We start from the raw sequence: 17,997 nt of genomic DNA, 5'->3' as shown, positions 1-17,997 counted from the left end.
TTTTGTTCCGTGCTGCAGCACGGGTTACTACCTAGTTTGATATATTATTATCAAAAAAAAATAATTGTGACAGAATGTTATATTGCGAGTTAAATTCAACTATGCATGTTTGATTTATAATTTTTGAAAAATAAGAAAAAATCATTTGGAAGACTTTTCCAAATAAATAAAACGTTTATGATGCTTACTGCTTAGTCAAAACTTATTTAAAGATGAAATTGTGGTAAACTCGGCTTTCCGGAATAGACGTATCATAAAAATATTTTTATTCAATTGCATGGTTGAAAAAAAAAAAAAAATTAAAGGTTCCAGAAAGGGTGCGAGTTTTCTTCTGGTTGGTTGTGAACCAGGTTATCATGACTTATTCAGAGAGGCATAGGAGACATTTGTGTGATTCTGGTGTGTGTCAAGTGTGTAAAGAAGGAATTGAAACCATTATTCATGTCTTGAAAGACTGTCCAGCGATGTCGGGGCTTTGGAGTCGTATTGTCTGTCCAGAGAAAAGGGGTCAATTCTTTGGTCAGATACTGTTAGAGTGGGTGTCAGAGAACTTAGGGGATGTGTCAGTTCGGTTTGATGTTCCTTGGGCTATCCTGTTCGGTATTTGTGTGTGGTGGGCATGGAAATGGAAGTGTGGTAATGTGTTTGGTGTGGTGGGAAAATGTAGGGACAGGGTTCAGTTTGTGAAGGATATGTCAAAGGAAGTTCATCGTGCAAATTTGGCTTGTCAAGTGTTATCGAATGAACGGGTAAGGGTAGAGAGGCAGATCTCATGGGTTCCACCTAGGGAGAACTGGTTTAAACTGAACACGGATGGTGCCTCACGGGTAATCCAGGCTCTGCACCGGCTGGCGGGGTAATTCGTGATAGTGAGGGACGATGGATCCATGGGTTTGCGTTGAACATAGGTTATTGTACGGCCCCATTGGAGGAGCTATGGGGGGGTTTATTATGGTCTCTATCTCGCATGGGTGCGACAGATCACTCATGTGGAGCTGGAGATAGATTCAGAGTTAGTAGTTGGGTTCTTAAAGACAGGGATTTTGAATTCTCATTCCTAGTACAATTGTGCTATGGTTTCCTTTTAAAAGACTGGTCAATCTGGGTTACACATGTGTACCGTGAAGCTAATCGTCTTGTAGAAGGGTTGGCAAACTATGCTTTTACTCATCCATCAGGCTTCCAATTGTTCGATACTTGCCCGGAAAATCTTCTTTCTGTTTTGATGGAGAATGCGAGAGGAGATGCGATTGCCAGATGGGTTTGTTTGTAATTTTTCTTTTTTATTTTTAGGGAGGTTTCTCCCTTTGTCTTACCAAAAAAAAAGGAACAAAAAAAATTAACCAGTAAATATTATTAGTGCCTAATATATATAACTTAAATCGTCAAAATAAAAGTATGCGTAAACCTAAACTTATCTATAAAATTGAATGGAAGGATTAATCATGCAACAAATACGAGTAGAAAAACTTCTTCTTTTTCTTTTTCTTTGAACAACCATGCATACGAGTAACAAGACATGAAATACGTGTTAATGAAGTGAACAGCCCGATGTTTTCCATTTGTCGGTGAATGATGTTAAAGTTTTGTGGTAGTGATATTGACAACGATCCATTCATGTATCTACGTAAAACTTTTTATTCAGTTCAAAAGCTATGAATATTCAATATTTAGTTGCTTTATATATTTAATTTATTAATCTTTCTTCAGAATTTATTGGCTCTGCCGATCTTATATGACAAAGACAATCTTAAACGATATAGTGAGGATTAGCTTACAAATTACATATAATATACCAAGAAAAAGCAAAAAAAAAAATATTATAATAACGAGTTATTGAACAGTTGACTTGATCGAACAGCTCATATATATTCATAGCATCTCTATTTGACAAGTCCAATGCAATGCATGTTAAGCATGGAGGAAACTATTCGTTCGTGTTCAGAAAGGTGACTTTTTGGAGCAATCATATGAATGGATTCTTATATTCATGCATAATTTTCTTTTCATTATTATATTCTATCGTTATAATTTTCTTTTGACTAATGTAAATCATCGTACAGTTGCTACATTAGTGTTGTTCTTACCACCAAACTGACACTTATTAGCATAATTAGTTAGTTGGGAATAAGCTTCTTTTACTTAGTCTCAGCTCCTAGCTAGTATAAATACATTTGTAAAGTTTCATTTTATCTTTAATGAGAAATTAACTTTGTCATTTACAAAGTGTCAATATGGTATCAGAGAAAATGTTTCCCTTTCATTCGTTTCTCGAAAAAACGTCTAATAGAAAAAAATTCTCGTGATTCTTGAACTTCTGCTTCTTCGAATTGTTTTAATTTGTCTTTGTCTCAGCTTCGCCTCTAGATTCCACATCTAACGATCTATCTTTCAGCTTTTTCTGAGAACCGATTCGTATCAATGAGTAACTCACATCCCTGTTTCATTGCTCTCTTTTTTGTGGGGTTGTTAATCGCCATTGTTGAGCTGGTTAGTGCCTATTTTTGGTAATTTGTTGCAATCTTGGTAGGTATCTTTGTTTAATCGGTTAGGTGTTTGAGTTCATTGATCTCTGATTTAGCATTCGCGGTTTCAGTTTTGTAATTCTTACTTTATGAAATTAGTTGATCGATTTCTTATCTAATGGAATCTACAAATTCTAGTACGAACTACGGAATGGATCAGTATGAGAATCCTTATTTTCTCAATAAATTGGATCACGCTGGGATCATACTTGTTTTGGATCGTCTTAATACCAGAGTAGAGTTTAATTCTTGGCATCGTTCACTGTGTATGGTAATGAATGTTTGCAATAAACTCGGGTTCATTGATGGTACTATCTTGAAACCATCTCTTGATAATAGTGATTTTGGATCTTGTCCAGATGTAACGAAATGATCTCTACTTGGCTAATGAATTTAGTTAGTAAAGAGATTAGTCAAAGCTTGTTTTTCATACCTACGGCTGAAGGTATTTGGAAGAATGTGTTGGCTCGCTTTAAACAAGATGATGCACCACGAGTATTTGAGATTGACCAACGTCTTAATAATGTTCAACAGGGTGCGTCTGATGTTAGTACTTATTGTACACTCGTCTTGTGTAACTCTCTGGAAGGAATACAAGAACTATGTTGATCTTCCAGTGTGTACTTGCAGGAAGTGGGAATGCAATGCTGCTATTTTGTGGGAGAAGTTGCAACAGAGGGGTAGAGTAACAAAGTTGCTTATGGGGTTTAATGAGTCCTATGATGCTATAAGGAGACATATTCTGATGATTTGTGGTCCCATAACAAATTCTTCTTCAGTTGTGTCTGCTTCTACTGTCTCTAGCTTGGATTTAAGCAATATGATAACTGCTCAGGTACAAGATCTCATTAAAAATCTAACATCACATGTTCAAGTTTCAGAGAGTCCGACTCCTCTCCATCTGCTGCATCTATTACTGAACATGGTATTATGGCCGTCCAATCCACTTCTGGTATTATTTCTTTTCCATCAACCTCTTTTCGTATAGAAAATAATATCCTTACATTTCAACACCAATGTCTTTCATCCTTATACTCAAACCTTTCTCATGGTTTCTATGAATTCAGGTTGAAGGGAGAATATTAACATTTAATGTTATATAGTTAGTTAGTTGGAATTAAGCTTTCTTTTACTTAGATTTAATATTAACATTTACTTAGTCTCAGATTCTAGTTTAAATACATTTATAAAGTTATATTTTATCTTTAACGAGAAATTTGTCATTTACAAAGTGTCAACAACCCTCGCCAATGACAGTAGTTCTAGCTCTTTTGTTACGATGATGATATCTTGGATTTACACTAAACGTTGAAGCACCTACATAAATGAATAAAATAAGTCAATACATGACATACATGACTCATGAGAAATAGCTAAAATTAACTCCAATTATTTGTCAAACGCGTTTATATACTTAAACTTTAACACCCTGCAAATAACAATCTGAACTGTATTAAAATTCAAATTTGCTACCTAAACTATATAAAATGTTGTCAATTTCAACCTCTGTTCGAACAGTATTAAATCAGAGTTTAATGATGTTGAGTCAGACGGTCTATGACTTCAACATAACACTGAGACTTACCAAAACTACGTCGTTTTGGTCATTTTTGGGTATTTTATAGCAAGAAATGACCAAAAATAAAGTCTCACAACACACCCGAAAACAGACTCTAATACTCCATTTTTTGTCAAACGTTTTGTTTCTTGCCACAACACACCTAAAAATGACCAAAACAACTTAGTTTTGGCCATTCCCAGTGCCATGTGGATGCCACAGATCGTCTGACTCAACATAGTTAAACTCTGATTTAACACTATTCGAAATTAGGTTGAAATTGACAACATTTTATATAGTTTAGGTAGCAAATTTGATTTTTAATACAGTTCAGGTTGTTATTTGCAGGGTGTTGAAGTTTAGGTATAAAAAAGCGTTTGGCAAATAGTTGGAATTGATTTTGGCCATTTTCCCGCTAGTATAGTACACGTACAGTTACACAATACCAAAACCGAAAAGTTATTGGTTGGAACAAAACCATATCACCTATTTTGGTTTCGTTCTTGAGAAAATTTACGGAATTCGTTCTATAACTTCTTAGTTATTCAGAAGAAAAAAAAACTTAAAAGGAAGTATTTGACACATTCAAAATAGAAGTATACATATTAGAGATTGAAGTACAATAATATTCAAGTGTTGCTCTGTCTAGTTATGAAATTCTAGGGTCAGTCGTCTTAGCTAGACTATACTAGTTTAAGTTTTATTTGGAAGGAGACTAATTTACCCATTCCGGTGTCTGATTCATGAAGATATACAATATAATAGCATTCACTAATACTAATATGGTATTATGAACGGTTGAAGCATCCGATCCATAGTATCAATTAAGGGGTGGTTTTCCCTATATACGTACACACGACTATTTTTTTTTTTTTTTGATAATTCAGGAGTAATTCTAAAGGTTTTCTACACTCAAAAACTAATTTTCTGGAGCCGGGAAAAACCATATTAAATTGGGACTGAAATTTAAATTTAACCTGCAGATCCTCAAACTGATATTTATATATAACACAAAAAAAATTGGGACTCGGTTAGAATTGAAAAAGCCAAAATAATTATCACCTTACAAAATATAAAATGCTGATATAAGTTACCATTTAGTTTTAGGTTAGAAAACAAACCATAATTTCATATTAGTTATGAAATTGTAATTCAGCATAAGAATCCTCTTAAAGATGGAAAAAAGTATAGCAAAACTTTTGTCTCCATTAAAGAAAACACATTCTACAAAATCTGACCGTGTTCATATAATGAAAGGCTGGCGGCGGATGATTGTCATGAATCATATGAATCATGATAATGATTATTGGGAAGAAATTATATTAGTATAAGCAAAAGATGCTCGTCAAAAGCTTGTATGTTTGAAAGTCGCCTTTCTATGTAAATCAATCATTTGATATAAAAAAAAAATTAATACGAAGCAACTTATCGACAGCTTCGCTGCAAGATATTATACAATGGAAATTGAGTAGCCCATTTATTTATTATTGAGTTTGATTATGGGACATTCCATGTCGGTATTTTTCTAAAACCAAAAAACAAAATTGTCTAGCTACTTCATTCTTCTTGTTGGTTCTTGCATGAACAAGTCACTGTACAAGAGATTCCCTCTCTTCAAGAGTCAATTATTTTAAAGAAAAAATTACTGAAATGTTATCCAAAAGTTGGTTTATTACTCATATCTAACAATCTTTTGAAAATTACTCAAATGTTTAGTGTTCTGAGTGTAATTACAATATACCCCTTGGGTTTAGTTTTTCGATTTTGAGTAAAAAAATAAAAAAAAATTACACATCAGCAAATTAAAATACACATCATATTTTCATAGTTTTTTTTTCCAGAATCTCATCGACAATTTCTCTTTATATCAAAAGAGAGAGAAACTAAAAAGTTTTGACTGTTCATCTACGTTGCACAGAATCGTCGGTGAAGCTCCAATTCCCGCTCTAAAATCGGAATCGGAAACAGAAGCGGCCGAAATCTCTTGGAATCGTAACGGAATCGCGATTCTCAGAAAAGGTGATTGGAAACGTTTTAGAATCGTACGATTCTGTGTTGGAAGCGTGATTAATTTACAGATCAGAATCGTAGTTGGTTTTGTTCGTCGTTGGCTTGTTTCAGAAAACCAGATCCAAAGTAAGGGAAGAAGACAATTGATTCTCTCCTCCACATGCGTTTAGGAACGACGTTTCGTATTTCCAGAGAAAAAAGATGATGACATGGAATGCTGACATGGATGATGCATCCGAAGTGGTAAGTCAGCCATTAAAGAAATAATAACTCAGCCTTAATATAACTCAGCCATGAAATAAATTATAACTCAGTCACAACATAAATAACATTACAATAATTAAAAAACATAAAAATGGCTGCCAAATTCAGCCGCTGCGTCAACTGAAAATATGTAACTCAGCCGTATCGTTTCATAAGTCAGCCGTAACTTAATAACATTCTAGTAATTAATCTTTTGCTTCTAAGTCAGCCGTCAAATGGTCGAGTTGTACGATAAGTCAGCCTTAAACGGCTGAGTTATAGAATTTAACCATAACTCAGCCGAAACTACATCTCATAAGCCAGCCGTTTTTCATAACTTAGCTAGTCGGAAATACGATAACTCAAGCTTGTCGTATTGATAACTCACCCAAAATTTTGACAACTCAACCATCGGATATTAACTCTGCCGTAAGGACGGCTAAGTTATGCTCTAACTTAGCCAAAATTTTGACAACTCAACCATCCAGTGAAAACTCAGCCGTAACGTGTGGCTGAGTTATGCTCTAAGTCAGCCGTCCGATCTTACTCAAATATTTTTTCCTTAAATCAGCCGCAACATACCTATAACTCAGCCGTCATTACCTCTATTACGTTTTACGGCTGAGTTATTTAATACACATCAGCGATTTCTGACGTGGCAATGACGTTTTTGTAATAACGTTTTTTCCGGTAACATAAAACAAGGACACGCTGAGTATTTTGAAAATACCTGAAATATTCTAATAATAAAATCTTTTTTTGTAGATTCTAGTGATATTACCTAAAATGTATATCATTTGAGTAAATGTCCCTATTTTAAATGAATAAAGAAGAAAACATCTAATAACCAAGAGAAATAAAATACCAACCAGTGAATGGTAATTCAACCAGCCATCCAAAGGAATAAGTTCAAATTCTATTTCCCACTCTAATTAACATAGCCGATCAAAAAAATTATAGAGGATTTTTGCTGAATGAATGTTTTTAAACTAGGTTTTACCCCGTGGTACACAACGAGTCTATTATTTTGTTGATATGACACTGTAATTGTTTAGTGGTGTGCTTGTAGTCGATGGTGAATTGCATATATATATATATATATATATATATATTGTTAACGATTGTAGATACGTTATGTATAAACTTTTGATTCGCAAGTTGAGAATATACATTTTATGATTTGGTTAGTTATGATTTAGGAATGAATGATATGACATATTCTTATTTTGATTCTCAATTGATATTATTGGATTAATAATGTATATTTAAAGCTAATAAGAACTTAGCAAATATGTAATCGTTTATTAAACACAAATTAAATATTTTCTAAGATGTATTAATCTTAAATTAGTTGCTATATTATAAGGATGTGATTACAGAATTTGTGTTATCAATTCTTTTTGTCAAACTCAGCACTAAAAATTCGGCATGTAAATTATATATTTTCTAAGATACAATGGGCATTAATTGGATGTAAATAAGTACGCTATGGATTAAAACCGGCCCAAAATATTCGGTAATCTTAAGGAGGATCCGGATAATTGAATCGGTTATAATTTTAATTAAAAATCTGACCCAAAATTGGCAAAAAGCCAAAAAGTGATGTCACCCTATTGTACTTTAAAAATGTATTTCGAGCTCTATATGTGAATATACTTGTTTGCTTATAAATATCCTAAGAAAAATTTTAAAATATATATCCGTTTATAAAAATTCAAATTACATCATATGCTGAAAAAAATCTAAAATTTTATTAACTTTATGTATTAAATAGTAATTAAAATAATTAAATATAAGATTAAATATATTTTAATCTAACATATTGATTTAAATTAGGTAGATAGTTTTTAGGAAATTAATATTATCAAATAAAAAAAATTTGTGTTTGGTTGTAACGATTGTAGAGAATTTAATTAAGACTTGTTTGGATACAAAAATAAGAGAGGATGACACAAAAATGTATTTCAAAAATGTTAAGATTGATATTTTTATTTGTCAGATAATTCGTATATTCATCATAAATCTCGTCGAAAACTAATAACCGTTAATTCTAACATTCACATTATCATAAATTTTGTGGAAACTAATAAGCCTCAAATGCTAATATATGTCGATAAATTGTCAAAAATCAACTCTAAATCAATTTCTTAAAGAACATCAAGTAATCCCAAACCAAATCTAAAAGAGAAAAATAAACAGTTATACAAATTTATCAGATTAAAGAAAATGAACAGTTCGAGTACAATTAAATTGGATAGCATATAGAGACAGGACCGGTTGTTAAACCTACTTGAACAAAAGTATTACGAATAGTTTGTATAACAAAAAAAAACGAGTCTCATGACTTAACAATGAATAGTCTATAGTCCCAGCTAAGCACATTATATTGTCCCTTTTCTCTGAAAGTTACATACAGAAAAAGAAAACAAAAAATTCAACAAAAGTCTTCTTTGAAAATGACTTTGTTTCCTTTTTTTCATTTCCGTCGGTTCTAGCCTTTCTATTTATGTATTAGTCTCTTCACATCTCTTACTTCATTTTCTCAAAACCTTTTTCTCAATCCATTAAACCAAAAAACCAAAAGTTCTCTCCATTGTTCCTTTCCAAAGCATTGCAAAAACATGAAGAGACATTCTTGCTGTTACAAACAAAAGCTGAGAAAAGGTCTTTGGTCTCCTGAAGAAGACGAGAAGCTTCTTAGTTACATCACCAAACATGGCCATGGTTGCTGGAGTTCTGTCCCTAAACTCACCGGTAAAAACTCTCTCTTCTCCGACAAAAAAGCTTATTAAAATTGTGTTTTTCTTCCTCTAATCATTTATAGAACCGGATTTGTCTAAACCTATAGGTCTCGAGAGATGTGGAAAGAGCTGTAGACTCAGATGGACCAATTACTTAAGACCTGATTTAAAAAGAGGAGCTTTCTCTTCAGAGGAACAGGATCTCATCGTCGAGCTTCACGCTGTTCTTGGAAACAGGTAATAATCACAATTTATGCTCTGTTTCTAAAACAGAGTATTTGTTTTCTGAAATCCCCTGTTTTTTATCAGATGGTCACAAATTGCTGCGAGGCTTCCTGGGAGAACAGATAATGAAATCAAGAACTTGTGGAATTCGTGTATTAAGAAGAAGCTGAGGCAAAAAGGTATCGACCCTATTACACATAAACCTCTCTCCGATGTTTATAAAGACACAAACATAAGCGACAACCACAATTCCACAAGTTTCTCCTCAAAAAGTAATCAAGACTTCTTTGTCAAGGAACCTTCTGATTACTCGGACTACTTAGCGTTTGAGAAGTTCAACTCCAACTCTGTTTCAATCGTCAATTCGCTCTCGCCCGTGAGCCTTACGCAGTTCAACACCGATGGTTCTGTCTCAACTACAGGTTTTGAGACACAGATATGCGTCAAAGCCTCGATTGTCCTTCTTCCTCCCCCAGACAACACTATCTCTGGGGAAGATCATGTACAAGTGACAGAGCCTACTTGGGAATCAAACTGTGGAACCGCAAGCCACCTCGACAATCCCGGTCTGGAAGAAATTAAATGGTCTGACGAGTATCTGAATGAATCGTTACTCTCTAATCCGGTTTACGTGAAATCAGAGACAGATTTCAACGCCAACATTTCGTTTCCTTGGAGCCAAAACCAAAACCAAGCTTGTGACGTGTTCCCCAAGGATCTTCAGAGAATGGCCTTCTCGTTTGGTGAGACCCTTTAGATTTAGACATATAATGGATCAAATGTTCTATCTGGTCACAATCTAAAAAAAGAGCTCCATCTTTCTTTTGAATATGTGTCTAATACATTGTAAAATTTAGTTAGATATTATTTTTATTTCAGGATCCTCATGGACAAATCAAAAATTATGTGTTTTCTTAATATGTTACAAGAACGACGCTTGGTAGGGGACTATATACAAAAATGCTCTGGTCTCTGGTCTGAGAAGATGTAGAACCTCTTAGTAATCAAAAGAAAAAAAAAATGCAAATGCATGCATCATTGTAAGAAGAAAACTATTTCCTTAAACACATTGTGGTCCAAAGTCACTTCTTTCAACATTATTCAGAATTCAGAGACCTATAACCAATATGAAGACAAAAAACAAAAAAAAAATTAGAGAACGACTATTTGAAATCACTAAACAACAGAACTTTTTATTTATTTTGAAAATTAATTAAATTATAGAACATATATAACTAATGTAAGTTACCCTTCGATTTAAACAACTACTAAAATCTAGCTGAGGATCAAACTCTTAAAACTTCTATGATCCGGACTGACTAAATCTTGGATGCAATCAATTGTGAAAAGCTAAATAACTGCACAAGCTGATTTAAAGAGTTTCTCGAATGGCTACGAGTGCGCAGGCCGGTCCGGTGAAATCCGAGGCGCCCAATACAGAAAAAATATAATTAGGATTTTCTCATTTAAAAAAAATAAAAAAATATTAAAAGCTAATATTTGTTTTGCTAACTATATGGGCTGTCAAAAAAATTTATATATTAACATCTAAATTTTGGAATTTTTTGCTAATTATGAGGACTTTTTACTAATTTTAAAATCTATTTTATTAATTATAGGATATTTTCAAATTATGAGGCCTTTTAACTAATTTTGGACTTTTTGGGAGTCTATTATTGGACATTTTTCAAATTAGGAGGCTTTTTTACAAATTTTAGAGGTTTTGAGGCCTTATTAGTTTTTAAAAAACCTTCAAAATGGGCTTCGAAATTTTGAGGCCCAATACGAATGTTTTATTAGAATTGGTGAAGGGTCGGGCCTGCGAGTGCGTCTCGCTGACAACTTTGCTCACAAAAACTATCATGAAACTGACTTACAAACTTGAACAAAGAGAGGAGAATGAGGAGGAAGGAGTACTTGATACAAAACTCAACAAGAAGATCAGACCTTAACTATAGCTATGTTTATTCCAAAAGGACTTACAAAGACTTTTATGCATTTTACACTTCTAACCCAACTTCTTCTTCTCTTATTAATCTCTTCAAACAAAGTTGCCACTAAAGTTTTTCCGACTCATTCCATCATATGATATTTTCGTGAACATGCACATGCTTCTTATTTTTATTAGGGGTTCCATTTTTCATATTCTTTTCTTGCAAGTTCATTACAAGTACTTTATTTAGAATCTGAAATCTATCATATTAAAATAAAATAACTCACAGTATTCCTACTTTGCTGGCACTTATTAGTTTTTTTTAATCACTCTGCCCTTCAATTTTAATTTATTTCACATTATATTGAAATTTTTATATTTATTACAATATATATATATATATTAATAATTAACTTTACATATATTTTTTCATCGATTACTAGTATTACTGGATTAAGCTTCATAAAGTAGTATTTATAAATCATATAACCAAACCCATCAATTTTAACTGGATTAACCAAGATTTTAACTAGTATTTATAAATCATATAACCAATAACTCATGATTTTGATAATTATTTTAAAACCAATAATTGAATAACACATGATTTTATTTGGATTTTCAAATACATCAAACTCCATGAGCCAATGACCCCTTCTAAATGTAATATTTTTATTTATAGGATTTTTAGTTTACTTTATAAAAAATAAATTAAAATTGAATTCATTTTCCTATTTTCCTTATCTTTCTAAGATTAGTAATTGATTGCATAATTTATTTAAAAATAAAGAGTTTTTTTTATTTACCTTTTCTGTAAGTCTAAGTACAAAAAAGATTTACAGTTTTCCATATTTATGTTAACATCATCTCAAAATCTTATTGGTTGAAATTTTTTACATATCTAGAAATTTCTAATTTTTACACATGTCAAAATATTATCAAAATAATTGACAAGTGTTGAGATCATATGAGTTGCTACATTTCGAAACTCTATTTTAATATAATAAGATATGAAATTTATCTCATTCAAAAAAATAACTTACATTATTCCTCCTTTGCTAACACTTATTAGTTTTACTTTTTAGCTTTTAATTTCCCTTCAGTTTTAATTTATTTCACAATATGTTGAAATTTAATATCTATAGCAATTTTAACTTTACATTAATGGTTTTTTTTTTGAAAAAAGTTGCAAATATAATCAATTAAAAAACACATAAAGGTTAGCTAAATTTAAATTAATAACTATTATATTTGCTCAATCTGTCTCCTTAATTACGTGTCAATTATCAAAATAATTGACACATATCCCGATCATATAAGTTATTAACTTTCAAAACTCAATTTTCATATAATAAGATATGAAATTTATCATATTTTTAAAAATAACTTACATTATTCTTCCTTTGCTGACACTTATTAGTTTTACTTTTTAGTTTTTAATTTCCCTTCAATTTTAATTTATTTCACAATATATTGAAATTTAACATCTATTGCAATTTTAACTTTACATTGATGTTTTTTTATTAAAAAAGTTGCAAAACATAATCAATAAAGAAAAAACAAATACAAGGTTAACTAAATTAAAATTAATAACTATTATCTTTGCCCTATCTCACTATCTGTCTCCTTAATTACGTCTATAAATGACATCAAGGAAATAAGAAAAGTCCTAATTTCTTCGATCATGGACAGCTTACCTTGGCATCTACTCGAAGAGATTCTCTTCAGAATAGACCACAGATCTCTGGCCATGATGCAATGCACAAATAGATCTCTTCAATCTCATATATCCAAAAACCCTAACTTTGATTACGAATACTTTACCCGGGTCAGATCCAGTTTGCTATGCGTTTGCCCAGTAAACTATGGATCCCGTTTTCTCTGCTACGACCACATTTACGGCACTTCTAGGTCACCGAGAAGAAAAGAAACCTTGATGAAGTGTCATCTTTTGGGCTATTCCTCTGGCCTTCTTCTACTCTTCTACTACGGTGGCCTCTACGTCGTAAATCCTCTCACAAAAAAATTTCGATTGTTGAATAACTGTAGGTCACATATTGACCCTCTTCAACGACGTCCTCAACAAAAGCTAGGATTCGCGGTTGATCAGATTGATCGAACCACCCAAGAGTTTCAAAATCGTCATTATAAACGAGGTGACAAGTGGCAATGAAACAACGTATAAGTTTGAGATTAACGCAGGAGATTCATGGAAATTATCGGAAACGGCAATTACTTGCTTAACAAGTTATCTCGATTACCGTATGAAAACACCTGCTTATTTGGAGGGATCTCTTCACTGGTTAAGAACCGACGGAAGCATCGTAGCTTTCAACCCTAAAACAGAGAAAGCACGACTGATTCCAATCAGGTTCCCCAAAGAACTTCGTCCTAGAACGTTGTTCACAGCCGCAGATAATAATTTAACCTTGATATCGGCGACTGAAAAAGTAACTTACGTTTATGCACTCGAGAACATTCTTAGTGATCCCAAGTGGGTCCTCGTTAAACAAATTCCAAACGGAGTACTGGACGTTAAGAGGCTAATTAGGTGGTACCCGGAGGCTTACGATGGAAAGTGTTTAGTCTTGCGCCGCGACGTAGCGTCTAAGAAGAGCTACTACGAGAAAGTGGTTCATGTGTACGAGATGAGAGCTAATAAGTGGGAGGTCATAGGTTCGACTCCAGTGTATTTCCATTCAGTTCTAGACTTTTATCAGTTTACACCGTCGTTGTCTTCGGTGATAGGACTTGATGACTAATGAATCTTTTGGCTAATGAATCATTTTTTTTTTCCCCTTCACAAATCGGCGCCGCTGGGCTGCTTTATGTTCACCGTGGTTCTCTCCTCTTGTAACAGCACTGCTTCTGGATCGATTTCGAATCCACCGGAGGTTTCTCGATCTGTCACGCTACTCCGGCAATGCGTAAGCTTCAACTCCTTTCTCACCCCTCTGCTCAACCGGTGTTTCGTCTCAACGAGGTGATTCTCCCGAGACTACAGCCATTCGATGATAAATCTGAGATTTCTAGGCTCCATGTGTGTTATGCCCATCACCTCTCTTTTACCGGTTCCCCTTGATGTCAATCTCATCATCTCCTTCCTCCTTGGATTCTTACCCCATCACCAAGTGTTCTACTTGGCCAATGCTAGAAATGAGCTCTGTTTTGACGCCGGAACTGCGCGAGATCTGGTCGATAAAAGCGTCAATCATGGTGACCTTGTATCCCCCTCCTGCACTTTTGGTCTCTTTAGTTTGTGTCTTGGCTATGCTCTCCTCCGATATGCCGCTTTATCCAATGAAGATTTGCCTCACAAATCAGACCAGTCTGATTTATGCCGATCCTGTTGCTGGAATGAGTTTTTACGACTTGCGCTCTCAATGCAGATCCCTATCAAATCCTCCTTTGTCCCCTCAATCCAGGTTTGAGCCCAACTCTTATCCGCAAACCCTGGTAGATAGAGTTCTTCGACTAGTATTGGTTACATGTCTGATCCTGAAGCTATTTCGACCATATAGAAGTTTATCGAACCCATCTCGTTTAGGTCACTCTACCTCTATCTTGGTTGGCCGCAAACAATCAAATAGCTGTGTAATTGCCTGTCTAGATTGGTCAGTTAAATCCTTTTGTCAAGATCAGTTGGAAAATGTATACCAAACGCTCACCGAACCTTTTAATCTGTATCATTTGTATCATTACCACTTTCCTCCCGGTTCCAACCTAGTGTCTATCTTAGTGCATCTAAGCAAAGCCGACAACAAGCTTTGTGTGGGAACCCTTAACCTCCATGGCTATGAGCTCCATGTGAGGGAGGACCCACCTGCTCTGTTACGACCTTCCTTTCCTTTCCCTAGGTTCAACCTTAAAACAATCTTATCCTTCAATCTCCTTCAACTAACACTAGGATGTAAGCTCAGGTATGTCTTAATATCTCAATGCAATATTGGTTACAAGCTTTGTGTGAGACTCCTTAACCTCCATGGCCATTGGCTTCATGAGAGGGAGGACCCACCTGCTTTGTTACAATATTGCACATATCTTTCTAGAGTCCCAGATGTAGTTTCACCTCATGCTATGAGAATTGAGCTAGAAACTGCTGTAAACTTTGATCTATTTGTCTTGAAGATTCTCGCATTTGCTAGAGCACCCTCCCTCATTCCACCTATATACCACCTTTGTAAATGCTCCACTGCATATATTGCTAGAGCTATTGCTGATCACTTGTTGATCGAGGAAGTCGCGAAGCTTGTCTTCAAAGGCGCTTCCACCATGGTTCCAACAGATCTTTCAAGCTTTGCTAGTCTCACAAAGACTTGCACCTTCTTGGAAAACTCATGGAACCAATATCTCTTTATGTTTTGTAATCTGTTAAGCTTTGTAACCTCATCTTTAAAGATTTAAGTCTAATGGAAACTTTTGACAAAAAAAAAAAAAAAAGTAGATACTAGATGTATAGGATTGTGAAAAAAACGTTGGTATACTACAGGATCGGTATGGACATTCATGAACCACGATCTGTATTTAAGCATAGATGGGACATGCACGAACCAGGATCTGTATAGTATTTAAGCATAATAACTCTGTTACAAGCAAGAGTAGTGAACAAAAAAAAACAAAAATATTTGTCCTTTTCTCTGTATGCCACAGTTTAAAAAGTAAAAAAATCAAGGGTAAGTATTTTTTTACTGCATATCCGGCCACATATATGAATATGACTGTAAAATCAGTACAGTCTACATGGAACTATGGACCCTATATTAAAAACATTATAAATTCTAGAATGGGGTTTTGTTCTCCTTCACGCAGACATACACACTGTGCCGTTGTCACTTCACATTTTTCATTTTGGAAGACATTGTATTATTAATTTAAAGTCATATCATTCTTGAATTATGTGTATTTGCTATGTTTTAGACTTTTTTCTATTGATAAACATCGGTACCGATTGTTTTGTTGGTGTGATTATCAAGTATATAATCACACCAACGGATTAATACATAATCCCAAATTATATACTTTGTTGGTGTGGTTGTCAAGTATACATAATATATAGCCCTTCAAGGCTTCAAACCAACGGATTAATACATAATCCCAAATTATATACTTATATACTTTTCTTCAAATAAACATATATATCAATGCAATGCATAGATTAATCTTTTAATTCAGATGTTTAATTATTCAATTACCACGATTTCCAATTTTTTTACCTTTCATTTCTTTTATGTCTGAAACAACCATATCATATTAGAGTGATTTTACTTGTCTTCTATTATATGAAAACCATGAAATATACAAATTTGATAGGGAATTTGGAAGTTTTATTTCTTTTTATAATTGAAAAAATATAAAATTAAAATTTTGGTTTCAAAATCTTAGAGTTAGTTCCAAAATTTTACATTTAGAACCAATTCTATTTTTGTTGTTGGATATTTTGATTTAATTTTAATATTTTTGAGTTTGAAAAAGTTGATTTAAAACCTGTTAAAAATCACCATTGGAGATGGTGTAATTCAACGATATTGTTGACATAAATTACATGTTGCAACTTTTTCTTTCTTTTAAACACCAATATTTGCTGATCTCTTGTTTTATTCATCGACTCACTAATTTACAAATAAACATATACTATGAGACATGCTGGCCCCCACGCGCGTCCTCTTTCTTCTGGTTATATCGTTATGATAGTTTTTTGGGTTGGTGTTTATCTTCAGCAACTCGACTGATGTCGAGGGGACCGAGGAAGACACGGCGGTCGATTCCGCGGAAGATGAGGACGTCATTGAGATGACTTCTAGTCCGACAAACAGCACAAGGCGGAGCCTAAGTGGCAAGCGCAGGGGAAGAGGAAAATGGAGCAAGCTAAAGGGACCTTGCACTGCAAGCAACCCGATTGATAAATGCTGGCGTTGCCAGCCAGATTGGGCCAAGCGTCGTAAGAGGCTTGTTCGTTGCGTCCGTGGGTTTGGTTACAGGACCACAGGAGGCAAACGCGGTCGCATCTATGTTGTCACAAGCCCCAGAGACGATGATACGGTGAACCCTAGACCCGGAACACTACGTCACGCTGTGATACAAAAAGAACCGCTCTGGATCATTTTCAAGCACGATATGAGCATTAGGTTAAGCCAAGAGCTAATGATTGCTAGTCACAAGACGATCGATGCTCGTGGCGCTAACGTGCACATCGCATATGGTGCCGGTATCACGATGCAGTACGTGCACAATATCATCATTCATGGGCTTCACGTCCATCACATTGTGACAAGCAGTGGCGGTTTGATAAGAGATTCGATTGACCACTTTGGGCAAAGAGGACAGGCTGATGGAGATGGGATCTCTATCTTTGGGGCAACAAACATTTGGCTTGACCACATTTCTATGTCTAAATGCCAAGATGGCCTTATTGACGCTGGGCTGCTTTATGTATGTGTGGGGGGAACATGTATGTATCTTTTGGCTAATGAATCATTTTTTTTTTCCCCTTCACAAATGAACTTTATTGATCAACAAACCATTGCAAACAAAGGTCAACAGAAGGGCCTAGTACAACCATAACAGCTTACATGAAATCTAAACAAGGCCCAAGATAGAAGAAGTCGAAACGATCACACAACCATTACGCTATTACGATGATTGACCGTAGAATCAATTACTGGAAACCAGAACGCTAACCAAACGCTAAACTGATGTTATATTAAACCGGCCAGTTCAATGAACTATTATAGTACAAACCAAACAGAAAACTCCCGAGTCCCG

At 34.3% G+C, this 17,997-nt stretch overlaps 2 protein-coding genes across 2 annotated transcripts; both read left to right on the top strand.

Annotated features, from left to right (window-relative positions):
- Positions 1-8,752: 8,752 nt before the first annotated feature.
- On the top strand, positions 8,753-10,220 carry LOC104759014 (transcription factor MYB61-like). The gene is made up of 3 exons (XM_010481990.3): positions 8,753-9,090; positions 9,185-9,314; positions 9,387-10,220. The coding sequence occupies exons 1-3, from the start codon at positions 8,958-8,960 to the stop codon at positions 10,057-10,059; spliced, it is 936 nt and encodes a 311-aa protein (XP_010480292.1). The 5' UTR covers positions 8,753-8,957; the 3' UTR covers positions 10,060-10,220.
- Positions 10,221-12,889: 2,669 nt separating this feature from the next.
- On the top strand, positions 12,890-13,998 carry LOC104760094 (putative F-box protein At1g57580). Its single transcript, XM_087490564.1, has one exon. The coding sequence runs from the start codon at positions 13,500-13,502 to the stop codon at positions 13,995-13,997; it is 498 nt and encodes a 165-aa protein (XP_087346690.1). The 5' UTR covers positions 12,890-13,499; the 3' UTR covers position 13,998.
- The last annotated feature ends 3,999 nt before the right edge of the window (positions 13,999-17,997 follow it).

Source organism: Camelina sativa, chromosome 16 (assembly GCF_030686135.1).
Source record: "Camelina sativa cultivar CO46 ecotype springtype chromosome 16, ASM3068613v1".
In the NCBI taxonomy this organism is placed as follows: Eukaryota; Viridiplantae; Streptophyta; class Magnoliopsida; order Brassicales; family Brassicaceae; genus Camelina; species Camelina sativa.
Note: the sequence above shows the minus strand (reverse complement) of the source record. Positions and strands in the feature narration are given on the sequence as shown.